Genomic DNA, 17,273 nt, shown 5'->3' with positions numbered 1-17,273 from the left:
AAAAAAAAAAAAAAAAAAAAAAAAAAAAAAAAAAAAAAAAAAAAAAAAAAAAAACTGAGAAAATTCTGGAAACTCGGTCTTCGGAACCGATTTATGAGTACTTCTTCAAACATTTTTTAAAAGTTTATGAAACGTTTATTTTAAGCTATTTTTGGGATGTTATTTAATTTAAAGAATAATTAAAGGGATCACAATTAAAATACTTGTTTTTTTTTGTTTAGGAAACGAATTTAAATCTTGATTTTCTTCTGAATTATAAATGAAAACGTTGCTTATGTTGTGTGTTTTCTTTCTACTACTTTGTAATGAGGACATGTTTATTAGAATAAATGTCATTACGACAATTTATACCTTTATAGATTTATTTTCGTCAGCCGATTTTTTTTTTTATCAAGTGGTCTATCCAAACGTAATGAAAATGGAGAGATTTTATTACATCATCAAAATTTTTTTGTTTTGTTATCAGTAAGCTTTAGTATCGGTCCAAAATTCTAGATCACTAAATTATTTTTTTTTCAATAAAATATTAACTCAGATGAGCTAATATGAAGAGAAATTATTTACATATAGAATATTATGCGGAGAAATATGCGCATGGCGTACCAAAAGATCTGCTTTTAAATTTGTATTTCTAGGAATAAAAGATAAGGAAAAATAAAAAAATGTATCCACATCTATCTTGATATCATCGAGGTATGCCGAGAACGTCGGCCAATCATGTGGCAAAGACACCATCATCTTCACCAAATCAAAGCAGTCTGAATAGAACACCATATTACGGTAATCATGTTCGATCATGCAACGCACAGTCCAAATGAAAGCTTCGACTTCAGCGTGTAAGGGAGAAAGACTCCGTCGAAAGTTAGTAGCTCTCATACTTGGCGTCACGTCCTGAAACTGGGTACAAAACTATCCGGCTTCTGCGAATCGATCGCCAGCTTTCCAAGAGCCATCAACATAGCAACGATAGCCTGAAAAGAATATGGAAAGGGAAGTAACTGGCCCTCGTAACCGAGAATCAGTTAACGTCACCAGGACTGTGGAATCTGCATTTTCACCCTCCTCATGAACCTGCTGCCAGGACAATGCCTCCCCTTCGGCTATCCGAATAACCTCCTCTGGCCGCTCAATGATATTTTCAAAAACCTTTGCATTACACGTTTTCCATAAATACCACAAGATCCACATAAAGACCAATACATAGGATCCCAAACTCTTGGAATCCAAAAAATGATTCATATTAGCATGGACAGACTCCATCTAAATCACCAAATTATTTTAATTACCTCATCAGTCACCATATATTTTAATTACCAGCACCAAATTAACCTTGACCGTTTTTATTTTTTGAATGTATATAAAAAACCAAATGTTTAGTCAACTTTTGTATTAGTAAAAATGGGGAATTAGGACAATTTCTTGGACAAAAAATGCTTTGGACAAAGTGACGTAAAATGGTTGTTCCCAAGAAGATTTATTTTTCAACGATTTTTGTATCTCATCGAGGAAAAATGAAGACTCCACAAGGAGTATTAGAAGTATTTGGTAATTTCATATTGTGTTCTAAAAATTAGAAGAAAAAAACTCACTAAATTAACCTAAAACAATAAGGTCAAAGTTATAAAATTTTATTAATTTATAGATGTTTTAATTTTTTGATGAATTAATAATAATTAATTTATTGATAAATTAATAAAAATATTTTTTATTTTTATAATTTTGAAAGTTTTCTATTACAAAATAAGATACTTTTGTTATCATTCATATTTTTATAGAATTTTTTAATTTATAATATTAACTATTATAATAATAATATGATCCAGATAAAAATGATAAATGTTAGAAATTTAGAGTTTAGGAAAAATTGATGTTACTATCATTCGTGGTAATGATGAAGTCGAAAAAGATATTGTGTTTTCTTTAGAACCAGTTACTTGTAAAACTCTCTATAATTTTTAGATGTGATTTGAGAAAACAAAACAATTTTTTTAATATAATGATAAAGATTAGAGATGAGCTCTAATTAGAATGTAAATTCAAGAATAAACAAATAATAATAAAATTGTTTTTCACTAAATTTTCTTACATATATATAATTTATATTATTATTAATTTATGATATTGATGAAACTAGATTTTTACGAAAGATTCCCAAAAGAATATTATTTTATAGCGAATATTAATTTAAAGAATATTAATTTATAGAGGTTTAACTGAGAAATGAATTTAATTTGCTATTCTGAGAAACACTGTAAGAAAATTGTTATGATTATGATTTTTTTTTAATAGAATTGTAATTATGTAATTTTAAAATTTTAAACAAAAAATTGGTAAGTTTGGTGGTAATAAGTAGATGAAGCATGAGGTATCAACGTTGGTGTGTATAACCGATTATTAGAGTATTTTGTACCATACACAAAAAACAGATTTAAATTCTAAGTAGTCTGTCTCTGCAGAGTTAGTAGTACCATACATTACAATTCAACCATCACAGAAAGCTACGCTATTCCTTCTGAGTTCTTATTTTAAAAAGATAACTCAAATACATAAAACATTATGCGTTGACAAAAACTAAATTATGTATTATCTTAAGGTTATGTGTGTAGAAAATGTCTGATAGCTCAAATATATACTATTTGATGAGAAAACGATCGATTTGATGAGATGACAATTAAACTTTTGAGTTTTGAAATCGAAGGAAAAATATTATATATTGCATTACCGTTTGATGTACACTCTTAATATTAATATTACTAAGATATTTGTTTTACTTTAATAAAATACTTATATGCTAAGGAGACTTCAAGATTAAACACAGTTCATTATTGCTATTTAAATAATTTAGTTTATTAGTCGTTTTTGCAGAATCTTCGTGGTTTTGTAATCACGCCTAGTAGTGAGTGTGGCTTTTACGGTCCGAATGTGTCGCACGTGCAACGGACCCGGAACACATGTGATGTGTGATGCTAAAACTCCATTTGCTATTTTCATGCATGATGCATGTACCAATGTTTGCTATTTTTGTTTCCCACTGTTTGTTAATTTCTTTTACATTAGTTATTTGCTAAAAACAGTTGTCATACTTCGAATTTTATACTCGTAAATAATGGTGTTTTTTTTTTGTATGTTCAAACAGTTTTTATTTATATCTTTTTTTAATGAAAACTGTAGAAGCAAAATTTATGTTGATCAAAAATTACAAGGGTACACAAGAGTTTACAAATTACAACTAATGTTAATGTTAATGATACTGGTTGTAATATATTCTTTACAAGTGTAACTTTTGATTAGTATTTTGTTCTCTAAAGACAATTTATAGTCAATCAACACTAATACCATCAACAAAAGCAACTGAAGAAATTAAAGGCAAACAACAACAACCGTACGTAACTTTGAAACAAGACAAGAAAATTCTCCGTTTTTGCAGAAAAAGAATCTATCAAAACAGTTTGATCGTCAGAATCATCTCTTTCCCGAAGGAGGAGGGAGGTTCACGGCTGACATTATGTTTTTTAAGAGTCTTGTTATTCTCAAAAGACTCATTGCGCAAAAGGGTAAAGAGAGAAAAACTTAAAAGAAAAGCCAATATTATTAACCAACTTTTAATTTTGGAAATTAATTACATTCTTTCTTTTTCATTAGTTAACAGGTTTTAATAAAATTGCTCAGTTATGTTAAACTTCTTTTTACAAAAATGTAGCAATATTCTCTAAGCCATCATCCAATTTATAAACTTGTCGTTTCTTCGTAGAGCAATTTAGAGACCTTTTTTGTTTACCTAAGAAAGAAGAAGAAAAATCTTTAAAGTATGTGCGACATGGAGGAAGGCACAATGAGACCTTTTGCTTCAATGTTGCATGTAACTGATGTGTTTGCGTTAATTAGGTCATGGGGAGATGTGCGTCTGAGCAAGAGAGGATCGCGTTGGAAATGGATGATGTGCAACGCATAAGACAACAATTGACATATAGCATTCCTGTTCTGATGACTGGAAATCAAGCTAGCTTTACTTATAAACTTGCAATGGATACAATAGTTTCTGAAATCAGCATAAGTATGCCGCCGCCACCTGCTCAGAAAAAAACTTGCGGTACCATCTGTTTGGATTTCAAAGGAGGTGAAGTCTCCAAATCTACCGAAAAAGATGAAACTATGAGATACCGCTTCAGCATCAACTTGTCATGCAATAATGATGACGAGAGGTTGGAACCAACTCCAAATCCTACAGCGACGTGGCGTCAATGTAAAAAGTGCCAACACATTATTGAACCATCATCGAAAGAACACAACATGGCTGTAATAACTTGCAGGTGCCATCTTTAATCACATTCTTTAGCTATAACAATTAAATCCTTTGATTGGAATTCGACCAATTATGTTTACACCTACCCTACTAAAATTGTAATGTTTATGTTTGATTAATAGATGTGGATACACGTTTTGCTACGAATGTGGAATCGAGTGGAAGTCTGGAGGTTGTTCTCATCGTTCTGAAAGTCTTGTTTCGGCTGTCGTTTCTATCATTTTGTTTTGGTTCTTCGTAATTGGTTGTGTTTTAGGACAATTAGAAAAAGATAAAGTTAATTTAAAATTGATTTTATGTTTTATGTTACTATCCTTCTAATGTGCCTTTATATAAAACAAACACAGCAAGCAAAGTAAAAGTAAATTCTAGTTTGCTGACATTTTAGTTTTACTAAGCACAATAGTGAAGAAAAAGGCTAAGGAGAATTTCTCACTAGTACGACTGCTTAAACATTTGAGGATAAGAAGTGGTGACAGATGATGGAAAAGAATCAAAATCTATATCATCAAAGCCAAATATAGCATTCTGTCAAAAGGAAAACTTAAAGAAAAGATAATCAACTTTGTAATATTCACAATACAACCAGCTGAAGGAGGAGGTTCACGGCTGAGATTATGCTTTTGGAGAGTCAGCATAAGTATATCTCATTCTCTGTTTCTGCTCAACAAGGAGACTTTTGATGATCAGAATCATCTCTTTCTTGAAGGAGCAGGTTCACGGCTGAGATTATGCTTTTGAAGAGTCTTGATGTAGCTTCTCATAAGACCAAACTTGTTGCTCCCAAGCTCGTGGAAATAATCCCATGGATATATCCCCGTTCTATGCAAGTCATCAAACACTAACCTGAACCCTCAAAAAGATTTAGTCCCAAACCGCGTGAAGTTATAAGCGAACCAAAAAACATAGGTTTCGAGTATCTTTATGATGACCTTACGGGTTTTGAAAGTACCTTACCCCGTAGTTTCCAACCGGTTCTGCAGACATGATTCCTACATACCGCCTTCCAGATATCACCTGATTGAGTAAACAAATTAGTTAGGCCAAATCTAAACACAGTAAGACTCATTGCCCAAAGAGTAAAGAGTGAAACTTAATAATTGCAACTTTGTCCCAAACAGTCTACATGTTGATTAGTCATGCAATCAATGGACAAGTAACCATAGGAGAGAAGTACAATAGCAGGACTCATAGCTAGGATACTTAAAAGATTGCATTTTCAACAAAACCTTTCAGAAGCTAGTCAGTCAGATCAGAAAGGTAGTAGCCAAACGCAAAGAAACAACACCACAACTCATTGCTACACCATTTCTCCATCCAGTGTAACTATATTATTGAAGTGGTTATACTTATTACTTAAAAGCCAAAGAACAGCACAACGTATTAGTATAACGAACTAGTTGTCAATAACTGCACAGGGGTTATGCAAAAGCCAAAGGGCCGCCAAACTAGACTCTTCTTTTAACTAGAACCAGAATCCATCTAGAACCAAGTATAAGTTGGGAGTAAGAACAAGCTAAGCTAGTGGCCATAATTATTTAGCTGGACCAAAAACAATAAGCCAAAATGAACCAAAGCAGCATCCAATGCTTACTCATAGGTAGTTATCAAATTATTGAAATTAGATTTGTCTAAAAGATGAGCTAAGAAAAGATATCAAAAGTCTATAAACCTCCCAAAAAAAAGAACCAATCTTTACAAATTACCTTTTCACCACCGATAGATCTGACTTTCCCATCAGCAGCTGGACTATGAATCCTCAAAAACTCTGATGAAAACTTGAACTTGGTTCCATCTGCATACTCTACCTCAACCTTCAGTAAAAGGGTATTTAACAAATCAGATCCTAAAACAGAAGATTGAATCCACGGGTGCCTATAAAAGAGTTCACTTTTCCAAAAAAAAAAAAACTTAGAATTCAAATTCCAAAAATTTTCTGATCGCCATGGAAACCATAAGAAGAAACAGCTAAGCTTACGTGTTTGGGAGATACAATAGAGAATCCTGAGAGTTTTGGAGAAACAGTAACATCGCTTGTGCTGTGAAGTCGTCGGCTTATCACTCTCGTTATCGCCAACATTTCTTTTCCCGGCGATATTGCCGGAGAAGATGATCCTAACTCTAAACGTACTTTATTGGGCCTAATTGAAAGGCCCGTTGGGTTTAGTTTATATCAATTTATAACGAAATATTGAAAACGACGCCGTAAATGGATAAACTAAGTGCTGATTTAGGACCCACTTCTGCGGCAATATAAGTACTGTTTTCAACTTTAGTCAAAGGCATCCAAAGCAAAATCACGCCTCAAACGGCAAAATCAAAAAACAAAAATAATTTAAAGTGGCTTCTAAATTCATAAAAGCTGTAAAAGAAATTACGACATGGAAAAATAACACGCAACGTATCCGAATCTTTTTTTTTTTTTTTTTTTTGCATTGCATTGCATTACGATAAATTTAAGTGAAGTAAAAGTTAAAAAAAAAAATAAAAAAAAACCGTCAGGGAGAGTAAATTCGTGTTCTTAAAAAAGCAAATAAATTCATGATCAGAGGAGACCAATGGTTTTGTTTCAGTGAGCCGTCTTTTTTTCTCCTTCTCCAAGTTCGTGACTTTTTTTTCTTCTTCTTTTTCTTTCTCATATTCTTCTTCATAGGTCAGGAATAAATAAATTAAAGGAAAGTAAAATTCCTTATTTTTTACATTATTTTTCTAATTCTTCTTTCTTAACTGAGATAACAACAAAATTAAAGAATTGCGCAATTCATAACTCTAAATCATCAAAACAACATCAGAAACTTTGACCGGTGAAGAAACAGAGGCGAAAAACCTTCACTTTTTTGTTACGGGAGAAAGCTAAAATCAACGGCAAGCGCCGGCGATTATCGGCGGCGTAAGAGATGAAAGTTCGTAGGAAACTAGGTGGTGGTTGCGGTGGAGACGTCGTTGTTTCGTGGCGGATGTTCTTCTGGTTCGTGATTCTGTTTGTCATCTCCTTCGTTCTCTTCTCCACCATGTTCATCTTTAAAGGTAAATTAATGAACCCGTACGGTTTCTTTTTTTTTCCTTTCAAATGATCAGAAACTGATATTTAATACTAACAGGGAGGTTTCGTCCGGTGGTTCGTTCGACGATAAGTTTCTCAACGGCTGTAACGACGAGGGCAGTTCTCGGCGACTCTGTAACATCGTCTTCTTCTTCTCCGCCGGTTACGATTCGTGAAGCGGTGAAGTTACCTGAGCAAACACTGGTTTTCCTAAAATACCCTCATTCTCGTCGGTTATTTACGAAAGACGATCTCGTCTGCGTTTTCTCCGATTTGTCGAAGCAACGGAAAACGTATCCGACGGCTGTCGATAGAGACAAATTCGGAGGTCAGATCGTACGGTGTCCCGAGACGCCACGTGGCTATGGCGTATCGCTTACTGTTTCGAGATGGACGTCGGATGAGCATCTACCCGCTGGACCAACTCACCGGTGGGATTGGCTTGTTTACGACGCCGTGATCGACTACGATAACTCTACGGTGGTTTTTGTCAAGGGGCTTAATCTACGGCCAGGAAAAGTTGCTGACGTGTCGAGATATGAGTGCGTGTACGGCTGGGATTTCACGAAGCATAATCGGTTAATAAGATCAGATGTTATCTCCGCGGCTCAGGAGATTGTACGTTGTAGAACACCGTTGGCTGTTTTGGACCCCCCGAAAACGGCCCATGGGCCTGTTAAAGTCTCGATTAGAATCAAAGGAGGAACTGGTATGCTTCCTTCGATCGCTCAACCGGGTCGGATCATTAAACCTCCGCGGAAGAAACCGTTTCAGATGTGCGTTTGCACCATGACGCGAAACGCAGCCGCGGTTTTGAGAGAGTGGGTGATGTACCACGCCGGAATCGGCGTTCAACGGTGGTTTATCTACGATAACAACAGCGACGACGACATTATCGCCGAGATCGAGAATCTCGTGAGCCGCGGTTACAACATCTCTAGACATTTCTGGCCGTGGACCAAAACTCAAGAAGCCGGATTCTCCAATTGCGCGATCCGTGCAAAGAGCGATTGCGATTGGGTCGCGTTTATCGACGTCGACGAGTTCTACTACATCCCTTCTGGTGAATCCTTACCTTCAGTCATCAGAAATTACACAACCTCCGACTCGATCGGCGAAATTCGAACGCCGTGCCACAGTTTCGGACCGTCGGGTTTGAGATCTAGGCCTAGGGAAGGAGTCACGGCGGGTTACACTTGCCGTGTTGTTTTACCGGAGAGACACAAAAGCATAATCCGACCGGAAGCGATGAACGCGACGCTGATCAACGTCGTTCACCATTTTCATCTCAGGGATGAGTTCAACTTTACCGACGTGGATAAGGATATAATGGTAATTAAGCATTACAAGTATCAGGTCTGGGAGGTTTTCAAGGAGAAGTTTTACCGGAGAGTCGCGACTTACGTGGCGGATTGGCAAAACGAAGAGAACGTCGGGTCGAGAGATCGAGCTCCCGGTTTAGGAACCCGACCCGTCGAACCACCCGATTGGTCTGAGAGATTCTGTGAAGTGAATGATACGGGGCTTAGAGATCAGGTCTTTGAGATGTTCAAGAACACTAAAACGCAGCGTTTTATTTGGGAGAAAAATGAGGACGACGAAGTTAGTTTTAAAATAGGTTCGTCGGTCCAATCATAGAATAGCTCGAAAGATTAAAAAACAGTTTCATAAAGCCCATTAGCCAAAATTTAACCTCTTTTTTTTTTTTTTTTGAATTTCTACAGTGGAATCTTAATTTCCTTCCTGTAATTTTGGTCAGAGCAGTGAAGTAAAAGTAAATAAGGAAAATCATATCTTGACAGTAAATGATCAAATTGATATCTTACAAAAAAAAAAATGATTAAAATGATAATTTCAAGAAAAGGTCAACAGGCCCACCAAAGGCCCAGTTAAGATTTAAGGTTGCGAGGAATTCAAGATTTTTAAAAAGATAATCTGACCGTTGGGAAAATATTATCTTTCCCGATCTTTTTTTTGTTTTCTCCTCTTCTCGGGAGCGTTCTTGGGAAATCTCAAATCCTAGATCGAGAGAATGGTGAACGAAACACCAACGAGAGTTACTACTAACCGATCCGGAGATGGATCGAAGGAGCCACCTATCGCGAGGGAGAAGAACGGTGAGAACGCAGAGATTTACATCAGTCCGAGATTCAAATCGGCGGCGGCTATGGCGGGTTGGGACGAAGAGGATTTGATCGCTAGCTTTGTGGTCGACGATACGCCTGAAAGAAGTTCTTCTAAGCGAAGGAGACGTTCCAATTTGTTGTTTAAATCAACTCCTCCTTCAGGTTCTTCAAGAAGGTAAACCAAAACTATATATATATATATATTTTTTAATTAGGGCTCTTCAGATTTTGAGAAATTGAGAAATGGGTTTTTCGAATTTTGAGAAATTGAGAAATCTGAGAAATGGTTTTTTTGAAATTCGTTTGATTTTGTGAATCCCAGGAAGCAGCGAGTTAAGCAAAATCTTGTTCCGTTACCTGTGATTGATCTTGATAAAGTAATCAGACATGAAGGTACTTTGAAAATTATGTTTATTTTGGAAAGATTAGGGATTCATGAAATTAGTGACAGAGATAAAGTTTAATTGAATCTGTTCTGTGGTTGGTAGAAGAAAGATCTGCAGAGAAGAAGAAGAAGAAGAAGAAGAAAGAGATAGAAGCAGATAAACAAGAAGAGAAGAAGATAGTTAAAGATGACAAGATTCCGTCGGAGCAGAACTCAACTTCTCTTCTGCTTCCTTGCATAGATAAGCTTCGAGATGAATTGTCTTGCGCGGTATGAATCTGAATTTTGAGGCTCCTGAGACTGTTCTGTTTTAGTGCTTTTTTTTCGCAATTCATTGATTTTGGTTCGTGATTCTACAGATTTGTCTTGAGATTTGCTTTGAACCCAGTACTACAACTTGTGGACACAGGTAGGTTAACTACACTAACAGAGTTATTATCTTTTGTATGGTGAATTTGGTACTGAATAGTTTCAGTTTTGGGTTTCATTTGTAGCTTCTGCAAAAAGTGTTTGCGATCTGCAGCGGATAAGTGTGGAAAGAAATGTCCTAAATGCAGGCAACTAATAGGGTAAATAGAATCAAATTTTATATGAGTTCGGATTTAAAGCCTCAAAATTCTATCTTACAATGTTATGTTGTTTTATCTATGCAGAAATGGAAGATATTGTACGATTAATACGGTTCTTTGGAACACGATCCAGCTTCTGTTCCCTAAAGAAGTCGAAGCACAAAGAGCTGCTTCTGCTGCTAACTCGAGAGGCAAGGAGACGCCGAGTCCTAAAGATCCTAATCAAAGGCTAAGAAGCAGAAACAGAGAAACTGCGTCGTTTCAAGAGAGGTTTCAGAGGGAGGATCTTTCGAGATTGCTTGTATCTGAAGAGAGAAGCGAGAGGAGCGAGAGAAGGAGGAGAAACGCAAGTATGAGGTTGGACCAAGATAGGGATGCCGCATTAGCCTTGCGGTTGCAGCGGCAGGAGTTCGCGTCTGCGTTTGGCGTAACGGCGCCTGAAACTTCTTCTTCATCGGTTTCTAACCTGTCGCTAGCAAGAGCTAACCTGCGAGCTATGGCGTCAAGAGCTGTTCGCAGGCAAGGGTGATATGAGATCATCATCTTCAATGACATTCATCACCATCTTTAGCCTGAACCTGCCTCGGATCTAGGCAGTTCTATAACTATGCATATGACAACAGAATCATTTGCTCNTGCTTTGAACCCAGTACTACAACTTGTGGACACAGGTAGGTTAACTACACTAACAGAGTTATTATCTTTTGTATGGTGAATTTGGTACTGAATAGTTTCAGTTTTGGGTTTCATTTGTAGCTTCTGCAAAAAGTGTTTGCGATCTGCAGCGGATAAGTGTGGAAAGAAATGTCCTAAATGCAGGCAACTAATAGGGTAAATAGAATCAAATTTTATATGAGTTCGGATTTAAAGCCTCAAAATTCTATCTTACAATGTTATGTTGTTTTATCTATGCAGAAATGGAAGATATTGTACGATTAATACGGTTCTTTGGAACACGATCCAGCTTCTGTTCCCTAAAGAAGTCGAAGCACAAAGAGCTGCTTCTGCTGCTAACTCGAGAGGCAAGGAGACGCCGAGTCCTAAAGATCCTAATCAAAGGCTAAGAAGCAGAAACAGAGAAACTGCGTCGTTTCAAGAGAGGTTTCAGAGGGAGGATCTTTCGAGATTGCTTGTATCTGAAGAGAGAAGCGAGAGGAGCGAGAGAAGGAGGAGAAACGCAAGTATGAGGTTGGACCAAGATAGGGATGCCGCATTAGCCTTGCGGTTGCAGCGGCAGGAGTTCGCGTCTGCGTTTGGCGTAACGGCGCCTGAAACTTCTTCTTCATCGGTTTCTAACCTGTCGCTAGCAAGAGCTAACCTGCGAGCTATGGCGTCAAGAGCTGTTCGCAGGCAAGGGTGATATGAGATCATCATCTTCAATGACATTCATCACCATCTTTAGCCTGAACCTGCCTCGGATCTAGGCAGTTCTATAACTATGCATATGACAACAGAATCATTTGCTCAAACACATTGTAAAACTACATTATCATTCAGTTCCTTGTTCCTAAAGTTCCAAAAATCTCTTCAAATATCCTTAGGCTGCTTAATATATAAGATTATGGACATCGTAAACAAATGGCTTGATAAGATGAGATTTATTTAAAGAAAGAAGCTCGTTCGCATATTAAGAACCCAATTAATATGCATAAGATCTCAAGCCATTTGTAGAGATGTTCATAATCTTTGTTTACAAATTGCTTGAGATCAAATTTTCAAAACGTCGAAAGCTTGACCATGGAACATTGGTTGGTGATGAGTGATGACAAAGACGAAAACAGAATGTGAAGGTTTAAATATCGTGAGATAAATTAAATTAGTTTAACTTGTGTTCACCCTTCTTATAATAGCGTGTGTCAAAAACATGAAATAGTAACTAAGTACCACATCGTAGTTGTCAGAAATGCAATCTGATATATATATCGTAGAACAGACTATCTTATTGTCAAATGGTGTGGAGATAGAAAGAAAGAATTACTAAAAATGTTTAGTGCTCTAGGGGTACCGAAAAAATAATAAAAAAATATATATCAGCAAATTAAAATAAACATTATTTTCGATTTTACAAAGCAGTTTTTTTTTTTCAGAATCGACTGTTGAAGTTTTCTTGTTTATGTCTCTTTTTTGTCACTGTTTATTAATCAAACCTTCAAATGAAGGAAGAGAAACAAAAATATGATACAAGACCGGAGGACACATAGAAGTCCCCGGATATTTAGCCGGCGGAAACGAGTATTCCCCGGAGCTAAAGCACAAACCAAAATAACAACAACATAAGCCAATTAAAGGCACAAAACCACAATCAACCAAACGAAACCTAAAAATGATCCCTAGTTATTTCCTTTGAGAAGCATCTGAGAGCACAATCACTTCTTTTCCGAGAACTGAATTTTGTTGATAATGACGGAAATCGCCACAATCACTGGAAACTCTGAACTACTCGTCCTCTCTTGTTAATTAAAAAGACTTAAGCAATTAAAACATCTACTTGCAAACCCAGCTTGATGGGGCTTCAAAGATGAAGCTTTGGAACCATCAAATACATGTTGACACCGGTAAAGTCGAGAATTCACTCGACGGAGGACCGGACATGCAGAAGTAGACCTTTCAGATCTTGACCCAAATCTGATTGTGAATTCTTGTTGGAGGAAGCTGAAGGAGCTGCCTAACCGCATCATCACCCATCTCAGAGATGAGAGATTGGGATCAATCGGTTGAAGGCCTAGGGAAGAGAAGCTAAATCTGAAGGATTTGAAGACGCCTAAGAGCTAGGGATCAAGGTTGATTCCGAGAGTCGGTGGCTTGGGCACATCATTGACCACCACGACATAAACTTTATTCGGTCATGAACAACCGAGAGCAAAGCAGCAAAGAAGCGCTGACGGCCACGCCGATCATCGTGACTATGAAAGTCATATCGATACCGGATAAAAGCCAACCAAACACCGCAAAGGATCTGGTGCATGTTGGACGAGAGCCCGCTAAACGGGATTTGATAACCGGAAAAGATCCGGACGGCAACATAAGACAGTCGGTCTCCCTCTGGAAAATTTATGAGAGAGAAGAGAGAGAACCGACTTATATAAAATTCAATTGGGGAATCGCGAAAAATCATTTGACTTAATTAAATACATAATAAATACATAAAATTACCTTTTTCATAATATATTATTCAAATTAATTAAAAATTTGGAATTGGAATTGCGAATAAAAGAAATAAAAGTATTTCTCAGACAGTTGACGGATATACCTGAGTTATCGACATAAACGGCTGACCTATGAAATATTTGTAAATTAGAATTATTATAACTCAAAATTAAAATATAAAATGAAAAAATGAATATTACAATCACTATAAGCAATAAAAAGTAATAATTATAGACAAATATTGATTTTTACGCAGTCTGATCAAAATGTATAAAACATTCAAAACATGACATTTAGGGGTTAGGGTTATGGTTTGAGGTTTAGAGTTCATATTTCCAACATTATGAATTTCAATATAACAGTTTGGTTTTGGTTATATTGTGTTTGGTTTAAGTTGGTAATTTGGATATACTAATATGATAACCATTTGAAAATTAAAAATTTTTGAAATTACTTTTCGGTTATTTCCGGTTATGGATCGGTTAGATGAATATATAACCATAAATAATCCAAATGTTATCCAAATTAGGTCGATTAACTTAATATAACTGATAGCAAGCCGAATATAACCGTAATTAACCGAAAATAATGGAAAAGATAGTTTCCGGTTCGGTTCGGTTTGGTCGGTTATTTAATCATTCTAATTTGAGGGTTGGCTGAGTTATGGTAAAGTTATGGCTGAGTTATGCAACAAATATATTAATTTATTATATACCTTCTTGAGAATACAAAAAGTGTTGTTGGGGAGACGCAAACAATAATTATGTTTATTGTTAAGAACCACACGCGTAATAAATGAGATTTTAGCGATTTTTTATTTAAAAGGAATTCAACATTTGAATTTGATTTTTTTTTTAAATAAATTATTTCTCAAACAATTAACTGATATGGCTGAGTTATCGACATAAACGGCTCACTTATGAAATATTTGTAAATTAGAATTATTATAACTCAAAATTAAAATATAAAATGAAAAAATGAATATTACAATCACTATAAGCAATAAAAAGTAATAATTATAGACAAATATTGATTTTTACGCAGTCTGATCAAAATGTATAAAACATTCAAAACATGACATTTAGGGGTTAGGGTTATGGTTTGAGGTTTAGAGTTCATATTTCCAACATTATGAATTTCAATATAACAGTTTGGTTTTGGTTATATTGTGTTTGGTTTAAGTTGGTAATTTGGATATACTAATATGATAACCATTTGAAAATTAAAAATTTTTGAAATTACTTTTCGGTTATTTCCGGTTATGGATCGGTTAGATGAATATATAACCATAAATAATCCAAATGTTATCCAAATTAGGTCGATTAACTTAATATAACTGATAGCAAGCCGAATATAACCGTAATTAACCGAAAATAATGGAAAAGATAGTTTCCGGTTCGGTTCGGTTTGGTCGGTTATTTAATCATTCTAATTTGAGGGTTGGCTGAGTTATGGTAAAGTTATGGCTGAGTTATGCAACAAATATATTAATTTATTATATACCTTCTTGAGAATACAAAAAGTGTTGTTGGGGAGACGCAAACAATAATTATGTTTATTGTTAAGAACCACACGCGTAATAAATGAGATTTTAGCGATTTTTTATTTAAAAGGAATTCAACATTTGAATTTGATTTTTTTTTTAAATAAATTATTTCTCAAACAATTAACTGATATGGCTGAGTTATCGACATAAACGGCTCACTTATGAAATATTTGTAAATTAGAATTATTATAACTCAAAATTAAAATATAAAATAAAAAAATGAATATTACAATCATTATAAGCAATAAAAAGTAATAATTATAGGCAAAGATTGATTTTTACACAGTATGATCAAAATGTGTAAAACATTCAAAACATGACATTTAGGGGTTAGGGTTAGGGTTTGAGGTTTAGAGTTCATATTTCCAACATTATGAATTTCAATATAACAGTTTGGTTTTGGTTATATTGTGTTTGGTTTAAGTTGGTAATTTGGATATACTAATATGATAACCATTTGAAAATTAAAAATTTTTGAAATTACTTTTCGGTTATTTCCGGTTATGGATCGGTTAGATGAATATATAACCATAAATAATCCAAATGTTATCCAAATTAGGTCGATTAACTTAATATAACTGATAGCAAGCCGAATATAACCGTAATTAACCGAAAATAATGGAAAAGATAGTTTCCGGTTCGGTTCGGTTTGGTCGGTTATTTAATCATTCTAATTTGAGGGTTGGCTGAGTTATGGTAAAGTTATGGCTGAGTTATGCAACAAATATATTAATTTATTATATACCTTCTTGAGAATACAAAAAGTGTTGTTGGGGAGACGCAAACAATAATTATGTTTATTGTTAAGAACCACACGCGTAATAAATGAGATTTTAGCGATTTTTTATTTAAAAGGAATTCAACATTTGAATTTGATTTTTTTTTTAAATAAATTATTTCTCAAACAATTAACTGATATGGCTGAGTTATCGACATAAACGGCTCACTTATGAAATATTTGTAAATTAGAATTATTATAACTCAAAATTAAAATATAAAATAAAAAAATGAATATTACAATCATTATAAGCAATAAAAAGTAATAATTATAGGCAAAGATTGATTTTTACACAGTATGATCAAAATGTGTAAAACATTCAAAACATGACATTTAGGGGTTAGGGTTAGGGTTAGGGTTTGAGGTTTAGGGTTCATATTTCCAACATTATGGGTTTTCATATAACAGTTTGGTTTTGGTTATATTGTGTTTGGTTTAAGGTGGTAATTTGGATATACTAATATGATAACCATTTGAAAATTTAAAATTTTTGAAATTACTTTTCGGTTATTTTCGGTTATGGGTCGGTTAGATGAATATATAACCATAAATAATCCAAATGTTATCCAAATTAGATCGATTAACTTAATATAACCGATAGCAAGCCGAATATAACTGTAATTAACCAAAAATAATGGAAAAAATAGTTTCCGGTTCGGTTCGGTTTGGTCGGTTATTTAGTCATTCTAATTTGAGGGTTGGCTGAGTTATAGTTTATGACGGCTGAGTAATCGTTTATGGTCTTCTCAATAATATGAAAACATATTTTTCTTTCGTTCATGGGTCTTTTGTTCTGTCAGATTCCAAATAAGTATTAAAACGTCTCTCGATGTCACAAAAGGTGTTGTTAGGGAAGCGCGAAAAATCATTAATTCTGTGCCTGCTCAAATCCACACGCATAATAAATTTCTAAAGTGAGCTTTTTATCACAAGATATTATTGCAAATAATTAAATAATTATTCTTCGAATTTAGAATTTTATTTCTAAAAGTATTTCTCCAACAATTGAATATTAAAATTATTATAACTCAAAATTTAAATTTAGAATGGAAATATGAATATTACTATCATGAAAACCAATAAAAAAGAATATTTATAGACTTAGAGTGATTTTTACACATTCTAATTTGAGGGTTGGCTAAGTTATCGTTATTCACGACTGAGTGAATATTATTAGGTTAACTGATGGTTTCCCGCCAAAATATCGCTTTACGGCTGAGTTATAATCATTACGGGAAAACGAAAGGTCATGTGACGGCTGAGTTATAGTGAGTTATGGCTGAGTTATCACAAGAAACAATCTGAAAGTAAATGGATGATATATATGACTTTACGGCTGAGTTATAATATTTACGGGAAAACGAAAGGTCTCGTCG

At 34.8% G+C, this 17,273-nt stretch overlaps 3 protein-coding genes across 4 annotated transcripts; 2 read left to right on the top strand and 1 right to left on the bottom strand.

The window, feature by feature from the left end:
* LOC104779965 lies at positions 4,784-6,444 on the bottom strand. 2 transcript variants are annotated; one of them, XM_010504405.2, is made up of 4 exons: positions 6,282-6,444; positions 6,010-6,117; positions 5,256-5,320; positions 4,784-5,149 (listed from the first exon to the last, which is right to left on the bottom strand). In XM_010504405.2, exons 1-4 carry the CDS (start codon positions 6,381-6,383, stop codon positions 4,996-4,998), a joined length of 429 nt encoding a protein of 142 aa, XP_010502707.1. In that variant the 5' UTR covers positions 6,384-6,444; the 3' UTR covers positions 4,784-4,995. The 2 variants fall into 2 exon arrangements, with proteins under 2 accessions (XP_010502707.1, XP_010502706.1); XM_010504404.1 differs by having other exon boundaries at positions 6,010-6,193; positions 6,282-6,377.
* On the top strand, positions 6,988-11,050 carry LOC104779964 (glycosyltransferase family 92 protein RCOM_0530710-like). The gene is made up of 8 exons (XM_010504403.2): positions 6,988-7,330; positions 7,405-8,948; positions 9,370-9,647; positions 9,795-9,865; positions 9,961-10,127; positions 10,217-10,266; positions 10,352-10,426; positions 10,511-11,050. Exons 1-8 carry the CDS (start codon positions 7,201-7,203, stop codon positions 10,953-10,955), a joined length of 2,760 nt encoding a protein of 919 aa, XP_010502705.1. The 5' UTR covers positions 6,988-7,200; the 3' UTR covers positions 10,956-11,050.
* On the top strand, positions 10,957-11,962 carry LOC104783608 (E3 ubiquitin-protein ligase rnf168-like). Its single transcript, XM_010508745.2, has 4 exons — positions 10,957-11,006; positions 11,050-11,097; positions 11,183-11,257; positions 11,342-11,962. Exons 1-4 carry the CDS (start codon positions 10,957-10,959, stop codon positions 11,784-11,786), a joined length of 618 nt encoding a protein of 205 aa, XP_010507047.1. The 3' UTR covers positions 11,787-11,962.

This window comes from Camelina sativa, chromosome 4 (genome assembly GCF_000633955.1).
Source record: "Camelina sativa cultivar DH55 chromosome 4, Cs, whole genome shotgun sequence".
NCBI classification, from domain to species: Eukaryota; Viridiplantae; Streptophyta; class Magnoliopsida; order Brassicales; family Brassicaceae; genus Camelina; species Camelina sativa.
The sequence above is the reverse complement of the archived record's forward strand: the minus strand, read 5'-3'. Positions and strand labels throughout refer to the sequence as shown.